The sequence below is a fragment of the Tenrec ecaudatus genome, chromosome 10, assembly GCF_050624435.1.
Source record: "Tenrec ecaudatus isolate mTenEca1 chromosome 10, mTenEca1.hap1, whole genome shotgun sequence".
In the NCBI taxonomy this organism is placed as follows: domain Eukaryota; kingdom Metazoa; phylum Chordata; class Mammalia; order Afrosoricida; family Tenrecidae; genus Tenrec; species Tenrec ecaudatus.
Genome location: NC_134539.1, coordinates 100719069 through 100735567, shown reverse-complemented (window position 1 = coordinate 100735567; position 16499 = coordinate 100719069). Strand labels below are relative to the sequence as shown.

Below are 16499 nucleotides of genomic sequence, written 5' to 3'. Positions count from 1 at the left end.
AGGGTCGCTGCACCGGATTACATCCACTTTTCCATATGTAGTACCTCCTAGAGTCCTGGAAAAAGGAAAGAATCAAGGATGAAAGATGCACAGAAATCCCTATTTTTTTCCTGTGTAAGCTCCAATGAACTATTTTCATTTACTTATATACCACCAAGGGACCAAGCATTAATTGAGATGCGATTTTAATTTTAAGCAATTAAATATTTCTCATTATAGTATTTCACAAAGATTTCTTTTGGGGGAGTATGATTCAAACACCATTTCATCACTCACTAGTGGGCTGTAAGATCATTTTACTGTGTTATAGCCAGTATTTTCAAAAATGAAATGATAAGTTAGGAAATGCTGTAATACCTGAAATGTAGTTGGGATAAGTAGGAGGTAATGTTTCGAGAATATCTGTTTAAAACCTATGTGAGTGTGTGTCTACTCTATCTAAATATAAGTGTTTATTTTTATGATAAAATATATTACCCAACATTTGCCAATGTTGTGTTTTTCACATATACAATCTAATAGTATCATTACCTTAATCCTGTTATGCTACGGTCACCAATTAATGTTGCCAAGTTTTCCATGTCTGTGAAGAAGATTTCAGTGTTTCCCAACAATGCCTGTATCTTCCCCTCTTCCTCCTGCCCCTGGGAACCTTCAGTAAACTTTGATCCTTGTATATTTGCCTCTCCTATGAATGAGGGGACTTCACAAAGTTCCTGAGGAAATGAACTTTAAAACTGAGAGAGTTTTTCCATGAACTTTTTGCAGCCTTTGTGTCTCATGCGAGTGAGATTGTTAGTCCTTCTGTGACTGATTTGTTTCCATTGGCATACTGTTCTGAAGATCCGTCTCTGTTGTAACATGTGTCAAAGCTTCATTTTTCTTGATGATTGAGACTTATTTCATGGTTACGTTGTGTATCTCATTTAGTGTATCCATTTGCCAGTTGCTGGACATGTGATTGTAGTACTGCAGTGGACCTTGGTATACATGTGTCTCACTGTGTTAGCAGTCAAAAAAGCTTGGAAATCCTACTTTAGAGGTCATTGCAGTGGTATTTTTCTCTGTGCCCTCTGGCTGGCTATAATCTCGCTCCTTTTGTTGCTGCCCTCCCTCTCCCATCTCAGCTGCTGAGGTGGCCCCATTATAGATCCTACCCTGACCCAGGCTGCGGAGGCCTGAAAGTCGGCCTGTCTGGTTAAGCAAAGAAAAACCATTGTAGGTTCTAAGGAGGAAAAATCAACAACATGGTGTCAGTTTTAGGAAGGTGTATCTGGCAGTGTGTACACACTGGACAAGAAAGGGAGTGCATGGAGGAAAGGGGCCCTAGGGTTGGTTGTCGCTGGAGACCAGGTCCCAGGAGCAGGATCCCAGGCAACTGGGGAAAGAGCAGGAACAACATGGGGAAGGACCTTTTTGACAGGTCAGCACCTAAAGCAAGAGTCAGAGGAGAGAGCTTAGGTGCAGTTTTGAGTATCCATGTGGAAGAAGAGCTCAAAGTGAGAGCCAACCAGCTGACCGAGGACTCTAGATTCACACTTGCTAATCAACATTTCTATGGATGTTTTCTTCATTTTTTAGTATCTGAAAAAATGATTATGTTGATCCAAAATAATTCAATAGGCAAGAATAGTTTAAACGCGTTTTGTGAGGAGAAAGTTCATGACACTAACAATAGCAAGATCCTTTTGTATTCTAAAGCCCCTGCATGGATGGAGCAACTGTTAAGTCTTTGCCTGCTCAAGTCCACCCAGGGATGCTTTGGAAAAAAGAAAGGTCTAGAGATTCTGAATAGCACCCATTGAAAATCTCTTGGAGCTGAGCCCCCAATAATAGGGCTAAAAAAAAAAAAAGAGAGAGAATTACTTAGCTGATGCCAGGGGCTCAAGTAGAAAGAAAATGTTTTGAAAAAGATGACAACAACGTATGTACAGATGTGTTTGACAAAATGGATATATACATACATATCTATATATGGTTGTGATAAGAGCCCTAAATAAAATAAAATCTAAAAAAGAAAATTGGGTCACCATGGTTAGAAATTGACTCACTGGCAACTGGTGGTTGGTTGTAAATTATGAAGTTGTATTATGAGTTGTAGGAACCCTACTAGCGTAGTGTTAGATATATGTTGAGCTGCTAACCATAAGATCAGCAGTTTGTGAAACCATTAGTTGTTCTGAGAGAGAAAACACGCTTTCTGCTTGCATAAAGATTTACAACCTGAAAAACCTGAGGAACCATTCTGCTCTGCCCTATAATGTCCCTCTGAGTCAGAATCGACTCAACAGCAGTGAGTTTTTATTAAAATAGTGTGATACTCAGAAGGGTAGGGGAAAGGTGGGGAGCAGAGGGGAGGAAGAGGGAACTGATTGCGATGATCTACATATAACTACCACCACCACCACCACCACCCCAGGGGGACGGATGACAGAAACTTCGAGGGAAGGGAGACCAGTGGTCAGTGTAAGATATGAACATAATAGTAATTTATAATTTATCAAGGGGTCTTGAGGGTGAGGGTGGGAAGGGAGGGCAAAGAGAGGAGCTGATACCAAGGGCCCAATAGAAAGTAATTGTCTAGAAAATGATGGCAACGTATGTACAAATATGCTTAATACAATTAATGTATGGATTGTTAGAAGAGTTGTAAGAGCCCTCAATAAAATGATCTTTTAATATAAAAATATATATAGTGCGATACTGATGTAAAAAATAGATGCACAGATTGTGGAATAGAGAACATTAAGAAGAGAAGCCTGTCTGTCTGTCTGTGTGAGCACTTAGCATGATGGAGGAGGAGGCGACACATCAGTAGAGATGAGATCTTGTTGAATGAGTAGCTTGAGATTACTTGGAAAATGAATCTGTTGAGATTTGTTTGTGTTGCACATAAAAAATGAACCCATTTGGCACACTGTTTAAGCACTCAGCAGCGAGCTAAAAGTTTGGTGATTGAACCCACATACTGGCTCTGTGGAGAAAGACCTAGTAATCTGCTATTGTAAAGATTACAGTCAAGAAAACCCTATCATCAGGTATCAGGCATCAAAGACCCAGAACAAAAAATCATATCCATGTGAATGAGGGGGAGTGCAGAGTGGAGACCAAAGCCCATCTGTAGACAGTTGGACACCCCCTTACAGAAGGGTCACAAGGAAGAGAAGAGCCAGACGGTGCAGTGTAGCATTGATGAAACATACAACTTACCTCTAGCTCTTTTATGCCTCCTCCCCCCACTATCATGACTCCAGTTCTACCTTACAAATCTGGCTAGACCTAAGCATGTACACTGGTACAGATAAGAACTCTCAACACATGGAATCCAGGACAGATAAACCCCTCAGGATGAAGAATGAGAGTAGCCATATCAGGAGGGGAAGGAGAAGGTGCGCGATGGAGTGGGAGAAGGGAGAAACCAATCACAATGATGTACATATAATCCCCTCCCTGGGGAATGGACAACAGAAAAGTGGGTGAAGGGAGACATCAGTCAGTGTAAGACATGAAAAAAATAAAGTCATAATATTAAAGTCATAATAAAGAAGAAAATGAGCTTCTATTTAACTGATTTCTGAATGGAGAATATGTAATATAAGACATTTTTAAGTGAAAATATAAAAATTTAAATATCCAAGCTTTAGAAGACATTAAGGAAAAGATTAATAGTCTTGAGTATTTGAAAAAGGGAAAAAGCCATAACTTGTATTCATGTAAAAATAACCTCACAGTTAATGTAGACAAGTTGGTCAAAAACATTTTCCACAAGCAAGACAAATAATTTCTTTAAATTATAGAGTTAATAAAAGTTGACCATGAAAAACTTACCAGTAAAAAATGGGACAGTAGTTTTGGAGCATAAAAAATATGTCAAATGTGAACAGTAATTTTTTTCTACTTTAAACATATTTCCATTTTTAAAAATAATTTGTTTCTTTGGCTTTTACATAAAACATTTCATATAACCATTATATCAAGTGGACATGTACGAAAGTTGCTATCACAATTTCAAAACATTTTCTTTCTTCTTGAGCTCTTTGATATTAGCTCCTCTTTATTCCCTTCCTCGCCCACCCTGCCACCCTTGCGAACACTTAATGTGTTGTATCGTTATATTATCTTTCACCACCCATTCTATCCCTACACCTGTTCTCCTGGTGTTTGTTCCCATTGAGGGGTCATTCTACCATCTTTGCTATCTCCCTTCCTCTACCCTCTGTATATTGAAAGCTCTCATCTGTATCAGTGCATGTACACCAGTCTAGTAGTATTTGCAAGGTATGGCTGAGATCTTAATCCTGTGGGGAGGAAGGATTAAAGAACTAGAGATCTTAGAGGACTGTTGTGTGTTTTGTTGACACTAAACTTGGCCTGGATATCTCTTCTCTTCCGTGCAGCCCCTCTGCGTGGGAATGTCCAATTGCCCATGGATGGGCTCTGGGTCTCTACTTTGAGCTCGATGAGGTTGTTTATTTTTGAACTTCTGATGCCTGTTCCCATGGACACCTCATGATCTCACAGGCTGGTATACTTTTTCCATGTGCATTTTGTTGATTTCCTGCTAGATGGCCACATGTTTGGCTGCAAGCTTTTAAGACCCCAGACAGTATATCTTTTAATAGCTGGGCACCATCTGCTTTCTTCACCACATTTGCTTATGCACCTAGTTTGTTTTCAGTGATCATGTGGGGAAGGTGGGAATCACCCAGTGCCACATTACTAGAACCAAGTTTTCTTGTGTTGAGGGAAGACTTAAGGAGAGACCCAAAGTCCATCCACTACCTCAATATATTGCCATATGAATATATGCACAAAAGCCAGTACCCCAATTTTTATGTATTAATATATTTACAAATGTACACGCCTATGTTTGTACCTTTATAAATAGTTTTACTTCCTAGTTCTTTCATCTATTTTCTTTTACCTTTCTCCTGTTCAACTATCATGCTCACCCCTCATTTGCCTCTCAGTAATTCCTCTTGGCAAGATTTCAGTTGCTCTACCACCACCAGGAACACTATATTCCTCTCACTGTAAATTTTAGATTCTTAGTTGTTCCCCTGTCCATGACATTATTTGCTCACTCTTCCCTTCCCTCTGCCTCTTCTTCACCCATTTCCCTTCCGGAACATGAACAGTAATTTTTATCCTTGAATAATTAAGGAATTTCAAATAATAAAAATCATTTTTCACTGATATGTAAAAACACTCAATATGCTAGTATTGAACACTTATGCCAGAAGATGGCCTAGTTGTCCTAGAAATTGATTTGGCAGTAAATAACAATAGCTTTAGTCCTTGGGTGATGGGCTCGATTAATACAACTTGGCTGAAAAGTTGGAGGATTGAGTCTACCCAGGAGTGCCTCAGAAGAAGAGTCTAGAGGTTTACTCCTGAAAAAGTCAGCAGTTGAAAATCTGGGGGGAGCACAGATTTACTTTGACACACACGGAGTCCGTGACTTTGAGTAGCCTCAATGACAATTGATAGCTAATGTCAAGAGTCTTAACATCATGCATGTTGATTTAACATTCTACTTGGAGGAAGCCTTCTTTAGGAATTGATCATTAACATGTACAGAAAAATATGAAGAAAATTGCTTATTACAGCATTTTTTCTAGTAATAAAACAATATATAGCTTAGGTTTCTACAGTATGAGAATTTGTAAACCACTTGCATGTGATATATTTGTATGATGGACCATTAAACCTTAAAAACAGTTTGATTTTTTAAGACAAGAGAAAATCTCTTTGCCGTTTGTAAGGTATCTGTGGGTTAGCACAAATCAGGTCTAGCTCTCAAGTAATTTTGGGTCTGAAAGACAATGATATATGAAAAGAAAACAAAATTAAATAGCTTCTTTTAGGGCTTAGAGAAGTAAAGTGATTTATAAGAAGTATGAAAATGACTACTACCACCAAAATAAAAATCTAAGCTACGCAGCATTGTTTAGTGACGTTAGTGAAAAACCAAACTTGTGCTGAGAAAACCATTATTTTAATCCTTTCTGGGGGTTAATAAAGGCCATGTCGATGTTGGGATGACTGAAGGATGCCAGTTTGCACTCTAGCGTCTCTGGATGAACATAGAAAATTGCAAATTACTGCTGCCCATGGGAAAATGCATGTAAGTTGATAAATGGCATAATTTACTATGTAATGATACAACGCTTGATAAAAGAACCCTATATACAATATGGTATCAATTGTGAGAGGGGAAAGAACATACACAAATAGCTTAAAAAAAAGACCAAAAGCAAATTTTTGCCTATAGTTGTTTTCTCTAGGTAACATTGTTCAGACCGATTTGGTCTTTTTTGGGTGTATTTTTCTGCCTCTCAAAACACTTAAAATGATATTTCTCTGTTATATATAATCACCTAAGAATCATTTTTTAAAAATGGTACTCTCATAATGTACCTATTTTTTTTCCTGGCCTTTAAAAAAAGCTGTGCTCCTGATTTATAGAAGAGTCAAAAGAGCCACCTATGAGCTCTGGAGAAGTCCTCGGTCCAGAGCTGAACCACTGTCCTGAACACAGGGCATGAAACGTATAATGTTTCCGGATAATGGGGCTGGATTTGCACCCCCTAACTCACTCATGACCATTTAGTAGAAAGAGTTCATATTTTATGTTGCTCTTTTCTTTGGCAAACAATTTAGAAAAGGGCATAGAACTTACCGAACTATCAATATCTTTCTTCTTTCAGGGAATAGACCGGAGAGTGACAAAGAGAACCTAAACTTGGAAACTTATAGGGACCAGGAACCTCCAGGTGCCCCTTGTCACATCTCAGAAGAGGTCCCTCCTCAGGCTTCCTTGAGTGGCTTCTTCAGTGAGGATGAGCCGAGACGCTTTGGAGAAGGAGAGCATCTCCCCGAGGCACAGGGAAGCCTCCAGGCTGAGGGAAGAGGGGAGCCTGAGCAGCTCTCTCCTCGGGAAAGGAATTCTGGGAAGCAGCTAGGCCTGCATTTGCCTAATCCTCACCCAGGAGACCTGTCCATGTTGTGGCTTGAGGAAAAGACAGAGGCCCCCCAGAAAGGCCAGCTGAGACCCGCCATGGCCCAGAAGCTCCCCACCTGTAGGGAGTGTGGGAAAACCTTTTACAGGAATTCTCAGCTTGTGTTCCACCAGAGAACTCACACCAGAGAGGCATACTTTCAGTGCCCCACCTGCAAAAAAGCCTTTTTACAGAGTTCAGACTTTGTGAAGCATCAGAGAATCCACACGGGAGAGAAGCTTTACAAATGCAATTACTGTGGGAAAGGCTTCTGTGACTTCTCTGGACTGCGCCATCACGAGAAAATCCACACAGGAGAGAAGCCCTATAAATGTCCCATCTGCGAGAAAAGCTTCATCGATAGGTCAAACTTTATCAGACATCAGCGGGTGCACACGGGAGAGAAGCCTTACAAGTGTTCTCACTGTGGGAAGAGTTTTAGTTGGAGCTCAAGCCTTGATAAACATCAACGATCCCACTTGGGGAAGAAGCCCTTTCAGTAGCTGCCCTCTTTTAGTTCATTTCTCTCCGACCAATTGAAAACACTCAGCTTTGGGAAACATCTGTTGGAATTCCTTTTTGTACCTTGATCTATCGTCATGTGCTGGAGATGGAGAACCTGCAGATCATTTTGCGTATTGAGGGTAGATTGGGCTCCTGGCCGGGGCTTCACGCCAGCTTACCTCCTGCTTCTGTGTCAGGAGAAAGAGTTGTCCTAATGCTTCAGCTCATCACTGCGGACTCCTTATGGAGGATGGGCATTCTTTGGAGATGAAGCTTTAAAAGTGTTATTTGACAATGAATTTTGGAGAGTAACTGTAATTGCTGTTCATGGGAAGAACTGCCTATCAGCACTTTAGTGCTGGGTTTCTATAGAATGTCATCCCGATACCAAAGGTTCAGCAGACAGAGGACCACAGAACTCATGTGTTCTCTGACATACCAGTGAAAAATTAGCCGGAAGTGCCCCCACCTCATCTTGAATAAACTTAGTAGAGTCACATCTCATCTCATTCATGTTGAAAGTGTTCATTCTGATTACTGTCACTCAAAGTGCATTTGCTCACAGAAGACCCCAAATGGTAATTTAAGTCCTAGATACAAGAGCAGAATACTTAATAGTGCTCACATAAGTGAGATTGGCCGTGGCCCTGTTCAAAAAACTCACTTCCATCAAGTGGATTCTGTCCCATAGCAACCCTGTAGGAGAGACTAGAATGGCCTCTGCAGGTTTCCAAGAAGAAACTTTACCGCGAGTAGAAAGGCTCGTCTTTTTCCTGAAGAGAGCTGGCAGTTACAAACTGCTGACTTTGAGTTTAGCAGCCCACCTCATAACCCACTAGGCCACCATGGCTCCCTTGGCCACTGCTGGACACTGCTTTTTCCTCATTAGGCCACCATGGCTCCCTTGGCCACTGCTGGACACTGCTTTTTCCTCATTAGGCCACCATGGCTCCCTTGGCCACTGCTATAGACACCGCTTTTTCCTCTTGTCAGAGCCCCTTTGGTGCCCTGGTAGTCCACTTAGAGGGTATTTTTGCCAGAGTGCTTTGTGCTTTAAAATTATTGCCCTGTTTTGGGTCTGTGGATGTTAGGAAGCAATTAATGTGACTGATTTTTATATGCTGTCTCTAGATGGCCCAGTGGACTAGGGAGAGGGCTGATAGACACATGGTCAGCAGGTCAAGCCTAACAGCCACTCGGTGGGACAAAGATGAGGCTTTCTGCTCCCATGAAGATTTATAGCCATGGAAACCCCAAAGGGGTTTTTATAGGGTCTTTATAGGGTCCACACGAGTCACATTGACTAGGTGGCAATGAGTGAATTAGGTTTATAAATAAACCCAAGTTGCTTCAAAAGTTTTGTGGGAAAATTATCTCATTCATTTTTTCAGAAATTAAAAGAATCTTCACATATCTAACCTGTAAAGATTACCTACTTGCTGGCAAGTATCCCCTTTCTTATGTATAATGAGACTTCCACCTGCCTTTCTTTGGTCCTGCTCCGGCCTGACTGTGTCGTGCTATTCTCAGTGAGGATCTGGAGAGAAAATAATAAAGATGTGGCTCTCTTCCTGCAAACAGATTGCTTTGTAGGCAGGAAAGTGCAGAATGTTGGCAACAATGGGGAGCAAGGTCCTGGTTATTGGAAGAGGAGGGGAAATTTTAAATTGAATTCATTGTTACAGGAGGACTGTTTATTCCCTTAAAGCAGGAAGATGAGGAAGAAGGCCTCACTTGGGTGTAGGAGCCTGAAATTAGTAGAAACATGGAGGAGTTGCCATTGGATTCTGCGCTCTTCACGGGTAAAATTTGTAGATGGTGGCATTTGATGGTATACAGCAGCATCTCTGAAAGAGTGGTCCCCGGACCAGCAGCACCTGCAACTTAAAGACACCGAACAAAAGAGATTTTGTGAAATCAGAAATCTGAGTGATTGAGCCATCTGTGTTTTAAAAATCCCTTCAGGGGACTCTGATGTCTGCTTAAGTTTGTGAACAGTGGCTCTAAGAGGTAATTGATTAAAGAATGTTTCTGAGGGAGTGTGAGGGGATAATGATACTAAGTGGCATACTAGGCCCTCCTAGGCATTTCTTACCAACAGACTTCTCCATAGAGGTCTTTATAGCTCTTTAAAATTGTGGAGCCCTGTGGATTTTCAGTGAAGTGTGTTCCACAGAAGAAAATTTAGAACACTTAGGTTAAAAAACTCGAGGAAAGATTTCTTTTGGGTCCCTTGTGGATGATCTCAAGGGTGACAGACACAGGAAACAACCTGGATAGCTCACAGCTGCATCTTCAGCAAATAGTAGGTGTTTAGACCAAACTGTATTGAATGGATGTGTGAATTAATGAAGGATACCAGCACATTAGTTAAGCTGTCTAGCACTAGTATAGGCAAAATAAAATCCACCACGTGTTTTTGCCAACAGAACTTTATTGGAACACAGCTGCAACCACACACCCATTTGTTTACATGCTGTTCGAGTAGTTGCTATAGAGATTATATGGCTGCTGTGTTAGGCTGGGTTCATTAGCAAAGCAAAACCAGTGACACATAAGATGTATATAAAGAGAGAATTATATCAAGAACATTGCATAGTTGTGGTAGTGGGCAAGTTCAAGTATACATGGGCTTCTAAGTCCATGAGTCAGATGTTAAGCTGGAGGGTTCTGCCAACTTGTGTAGTTGCAAGGGCGGGTGAATCCAAGATTAGAGGAAGAGCACATGTGGCAAAGGGGCATGGATCTAGGTGTGTAGGTCAGATGGCAAACTATTTGCTCAAGTCCAAAAAATTGGAAGTCTGTATGCCAGATCCAAACCCAGCAAAAAGCAAACAAGCTTTCCCACAGCATTGGCTTATGGAAGAAGTAAGCCACAACCCTGAAGAAATTTCCAGTCAGTTGTGTCGTGGCTGTGATGTGAGTGAGGGTGCTGCATTCCGCCCTCATCTCAGAACTGATTAGTTGCACATGCTATTATGGAGTTGATTACATCGTGTTACACATCAGGGAGGCTTACTGCGTCTTTATCGCTGAACCACTGCAAGTTCTTGCTGTGAAAAGTGTCGAAATCCTGGGCAGCGTATTGTTTCCTCTTTGTGACTGGCATATCAGTATGAACCCTCAACCTGGGCTGTACCCAGATAGGTGGCACAAGAGAGAACCGAGTGGACTGCTTCATCTGTTAGGAATTTACCAATGGGCTATCATAGGATTCTAACACTCACAAAATCTGATCTGGACCCACTTTATTGAGAGAGATGCCTTTATGGTTCAATTTTGCAAAATTGGCCACACAAGCTCAGAGACAAATTGGGCCCAAAGGCGGGGTGGTGGTGTACCTCACAGCTCTTCTGAAAGCATTTTATCCCCTAGTTTGCAAATCCCCTCCGACCCCGGTTCCTTATTGGCTTTGTACTATGTTGTTAACCATCTTTCCCAAGTGACCTAAGAGTTTTCTCCCCCATCCCAGCAGATCCCCTCCCCTCCTCCCACTTTTTAACCCATCCAGCTCCCACATTCCACACTCCAGGTGCCTGAGCTCTAGTCATTGTCCTAATCACTATCAATTGGTGCCCAGGTCATTTAGTAACTAACTACCTGACTTGGCACTCTGTTTGCTCAAGATGGGCCGGCTGGTGACTTCTTTCTCGCATGGCTCAGCTGAAAAACAAAAACAAAAAGATCTGCTGTATGACCCTTTGCAGAAAAAGCTTACCCACCCTTGAGCTAGAGTAGTGCTTCTGAAAGTCAAATGTACATACAGATCACCTGGGGATCACGTGGAAATGCAGGTTCTGACTCATGAATTATGTGCTGTTACTGAAAGTTCAAGGACCTCAGGGACGCCTGGAGTTAGAGCACTGAGAATAGTTTTTTTGTGATGAAGCAGGTTTCTCTATATCTCTCCATGATCATTTGTGAATGGAAATCTTGGAGACCGGACCAGACACAGTTTAAGAGTAAATCACTTCCTTAGCAAAAGTTCAATGTGAGGAAATTCTACCCTGATCTGAAGACCCAGTTATGGAGCTCAGGATCTCATTCAAATTAGGCACGTCTCCAGCTTGTGTAGAGCTGTTCTACAGGATTGTGATAGGTCCTGATTTCCTGTTTTCCTAAATATTAGGTCAGCACTGACACATCTCTCTTTGGGCAACTTCTAGCCAAGCCTGCTTGCTTTTTCAGGAAGCTAGTGGGGGAACTGTATCTTCTACAATAAGTAGATCTGAACAAGCAAGGCTCTGCCCGTTAGAACCCTCTCGGGTGGAGTCGCCTTAGTTTTCAGGTCGAAAGTCCACACATAGGTGGGTCCCCGCTGACAAGTCTTTTACAAAGGGCAGTGGTAGACACTTGGGCAGTCCTGCTTATCCGCAGGGATGGCCTTGATGAACATCACAGGCACGGGGAGGGGGGGGTCAGGTCCTTCAGCTTTGCCTCTGTAATGATTCCAGCCTGGGGACAACATGAGAGGAGCCGTGGTTAGATCAGACTCAGAACCCATCCCTCTAGCCTGGCTTCTGTCAAGATCTAAGAGATGAGAGACTGGGAGGCCTGGCTGCCTTTGAACCTGCTTCCTTCCAGGCTCTCTCAATCCACTTTGATGGCTAAAAATGAATCCATTTTGTGGAAAATGCATCTCTGTTTTTATTCAATCTAAATCACTTGAAGCAGATTGACCCCATTGGAGCTGAGCCTCTCCTACTTTTATAATTTATTCATTCATAAACATATTAAAGCAACTCTTTGCCAGATGCCATGCTAGGTGCTGTCGAATTAGAGATGAGTAAGGCAGAGTCCTACCAGCAGGTATTTTGGATCTTAAGGATTTGGTTGCATCCTGATTTTGCCATGTGAGCTCAGTCACTCGGTAGAGCACTTTGAATTCTTCAGCAGAGGAAACGGCATTTTATGCTTCCTCATGTAATAGGAACCTTGCTTCCTTGTAGATTTGTAGACAGGGCCTCCCCTATGCTTTTCTGAGACTTCTCAATTGGCCGATGTAGGGCCTTTCCAGGAAGCATTTTGAAGGAGAAATGGTTGGCTCAATTCTCTTAGGGAAAGATGCTTCCCATTCTCTCCTCCTGTAATGATGCATACAAGCACATTAGAAAATGGGAGTTCTAGCAGGAATGAAAGCAGGGCTAGCTTGGTTTACTGTAGCATTTCCCAAATTTACCAAGGGGGTTTCACAATTAATTTAAAAGGAAATAGAATCTTTCCATGAAGTTTCTGAAGTACCCCTCTTTTTTATTTTAAATTCATTTTATTGGGGGCTCATACAACTCTTATCACAATCCATCCATCCATCCATCCATCCATCCATCCATCCATCCATCCATCCATCCATCCATCGTGTCAAGCACATCTGTACATTTGTTGCCATCATCATTTTCAAAACATGGGATCAGCTCCTCATTTTCCCCCTTTCCATTGCCCTCCCTCCCTCATGAACCTTTGAAATTTTATAAGTTATTATTATTTTCCCATGTCTTGCACTGTCTGATGTCTCCCTTTACCCCCTTATCTGTTGTCAATTCCCCTGGGAGGGGGTTATAGATAGATCATTGTGATCGGTTCCTCTTTTCTCCCCCCACCTTCCCCTTACCCTCTTGGTATGGCTATTCTCAATATTGGTCCCCAGGAGTTGATGTGTCCTGTATTCCCTGTGTTTCCAGCTCTTATCTGCACCTGTGTACATGCTCTGGTCTAGCCAGATTTGTAAGGGTCATGATAGTGGGGGTGAGGAAGCATTGAAGAACCAGGGGAAAGTTGTATGTTTCATCGATCGATGCTATACTACACTCTGACTGGCCTGTCTTCTCCCCGAGACCTTTCTGTAAGGGGATGTCCAATTGCCTACAGATTGGCTTTGGGTTTCCACTCTGCACTCCCAGCCTCCATTCACATTGACATGATTTTTTTGCTTTGGATCTTTGATGCCTGATGCCTGATCTGTCGACACCTCATGATCATACAGGCTGGTGTGCTTCTTCCATGTGGGGTTTGTTGCTTCTCAGCTAGATTGCTACTTGTTTACCTTCAAGCCTTTAAGACCCCAGATACTATATCTTTTGATAGCCAGGCACCATCAGCTTTCTTCACCACATTTGCTTATGCATCCATTTGCCCGAATTCCCCCTCTTATGAAACCCCAGGACCCTTTTCCTTGGAGCCTGTTAATTTTCCTTCTTACTACTGTTTTATGGAACATGCTTTCTGAAATGCTGATGCAGAGAATTTCACAGATTCCTGGTTCTGAGTCACTCTTTCTATGACAAGTGTTTTGTTTATTCATCATATATTTGATCAAAAGGGAAGGATGTGACCCTGTATTTCTGTTGGAGCAATGGTTCTCAACCTGTGGGTCACGACCCCTTTGGGGAGTTGAACGACCCTTTCACAGAGGTCGCCTAAGACCATGGGAAAACACCGCTCCTCTCCTCTATCCATCTCCAGGCAGGTTCGCCCACATGCAGATATACCCACATACAAGTACCCAGTGTGATGACATCATCTAACCAACACCATCACATACACCCTGTATGAATACAAGTGTATGTGACAGGATTGGCGCCATAATGTACTTATGGGGACCAGTCACACAGGTGTAGAGAGCAGCTACTGTGTAGAAAACAGCTGCTGTGTTGAAAGCAGCTACTCTGTTAAAAGCAGCTACTGCCATTTCAAAGAAGCCCATTCACACTCAAGGATAAAGGTGTTCCTGAGACAGCACAAGAGGAGTCATTGAACTTATTAACAGTGATGCAGTGAGAACTGATTTCTGTACCATGCCAGTTACAAATTTTTGGATCACGTGTTGCAGTCATATCCTGTTCTGTCTAAGACTGTGTTGCACCTTCTTCCATTTCCAACAGCATATCTTTGTGAAACAGAGTTTTCCAGCTTGTTGGTTACCAAGTCTAACTACAGAAGTAGACTTGTTGTGGAAGATGATCTTGGTTGTGCTCTTGCAAAGACTGCCCTGAGAATTTCTGATCTGGTGAGAAAGAACCTTCTCACTGATGATGGCTTTTTACGCATACTGTTGCAAATTGTAGCAATGTAGTTTACTCTTATATTAAGACTATTACTCATGCTACACTATGCTTCAAGACAAAACTTCCATTTATTTGTAATTAAAAAGAAATATTTCACAATACATAGTTATATATTATTTCTGTGATTAATCACTATGCTTTAATTATGGTCAATTTGTAAAAATTAAAATACATCCTGCATATCAGATATTTACATGATGATTCATAACAGTAGCAACATTAGTTATGAATTAGCAGTGAAAGTAATTTTATGGTTTGGGGTCACCACCATATGAGGAACCGTGTTAAAGGGTCTTGGCATTAGGAAGGTTGAGAACCACTATGCTAGAGGTTAATATGAGATATAGTATCAGAATTATGGTAAATAGTTGCAACTTCTCCCACCTCACTGCTTGAGTTTTTCTGGCAGGGTGTGTGAGTCTGGGTTGACTAGAGAAACAAATTCATAGACACTCATATGTGTGCAAGAAAGACCTTTATATCAAAGAGCAATTATACATTAAGAAAACAGCCCAGCCCAGTCCAGATCAAATCCGTAAGTCTGATAAGTCCATAAGTCAGCATCTCAGTGCTGGTGTGGCCTCCACAGGGCTCCTCCAGCTCCAGGGGTCTGGCTACTCCAACTTAGCTCCGTGTGTCTGGTCAACAGGAATGTCTCACAGACTGTGTATCTGGCCTTCAGTGAGCTATGTATCTCTTTTGGGCCTCCAAATGAGGTCATCAAGCTGCGACACAATTGACAGGCTAACTTACACTCCTTCACTCTTAATAATCTCAAATTCATACCACATTATGTAAGTACCACACAGGGAGTAAAAATCCTTGTCCTTTTAAACTATATAATTCAGTGGTTTTAAAAACTATATTCACAAAGTTGTACAACCATCAACAGTTTCTAATTCCAGGGCATTTTATCCCCCTTCCCCCCCAAAAAAAACAACAACCCGGAAATCAATGGCAGCCACCATTAACAGTGGGGTAGCGAGTTCTCTATTATTGAGTTGTCTCCTACTCTGTTTAAATTTCTTCAGTTTTCAAGTATTTTGAGGACTTTTATGTTCTATACAGATATGCTTATAATTGTTATATATTCTTGATAGACAAATTTTGATCACAATTAAATGTTCTTTGTCTTCAGGAACAATTTTTGGCCTTAAAGTATGTGTTATCTGATATTAGTATTACCTCACAGTTCTTGGTTTGCATTATATATATATATAATACATATATTTCTATTTTAACCTATTTGTATTTTTGAATCTTTAGTGTGCATCTTGTAGCTGGATCATTAAAAAATATTCTGCCAATCTTTGTATATTAATTGTAGTGTTTAATTCATTTACACTTAGTAAAATTACTAAGAAGGTAGGACTTACATAGAGTATTTTTTTCTACTTGTTTCGGGGAGGTCCCTCTTGCCATTCCTTCACCACTGCCTTTTTGCATTAAGTAGACATATTTTAGTGTACCAATTTAGCCCTTTTGTTTCTTTTTATCATATTTCTCTGCATTATCATCTTATCTTTTGTTGTCTTACAAATTACATTGTATGCCTACCAGCTACCTTAGGCAGCTGTCTTTAGATCAGGATAAAAAAAGGGAGTTACAATCAATAAAATATGTATAATGTCATTTATAATTACCTATGCAATTTTCTTTACCGGTGTTCCTTATATTTTCAGGTGGATTTGTAGTCCTTTCAAACTACTGTCTAGTGCCTTTTCATTTTATTCTGTTAAATTCCCTTTAGGATTTCTTGTAGATCTCCTAGGGAGTCTTTTGTTTTTTCTTTCAAATGTGGAGCTATGTTAATTTTGATTTCATGTTTGAAAGATACTTTAGTTGGTGATGAGGACAATGAATGTACAGATGTGCTTTACACAATTGATGTATGTATGCATTGTGATAAGAGTTGGATGAGCCCCTAATAAAA

At 41.2% G+C, this 16499-nt stretch overlaps 1 protein-coding gene across 2 annotated transcripts in view; it reads left to right on the top strand.

Moving 5' to 3' along the window:
- The window catches only part of LOC142459469 (zinc finger protein 18-like), a 31754-nt gene extending 15557 nt beyond the window's left edge, over positions 1-16197 (top strand). For both annotated transcript variants that reach the window (XM_075561069.1, XM_075561070.1), the window contains one exon: positions 6711-16197. In XM_075561069.1, coding sequence (XP_075417184.1) covers positions 6711-7504 — 794 coding nt within the window. In that variant the 3' untranslated portion in view covers positions 7505-16197. The remainder of the gene's footprint in view (positions 1-6710) is intronic.
- Positions 16198-16499: the final 302 nt, after the last annotated feature.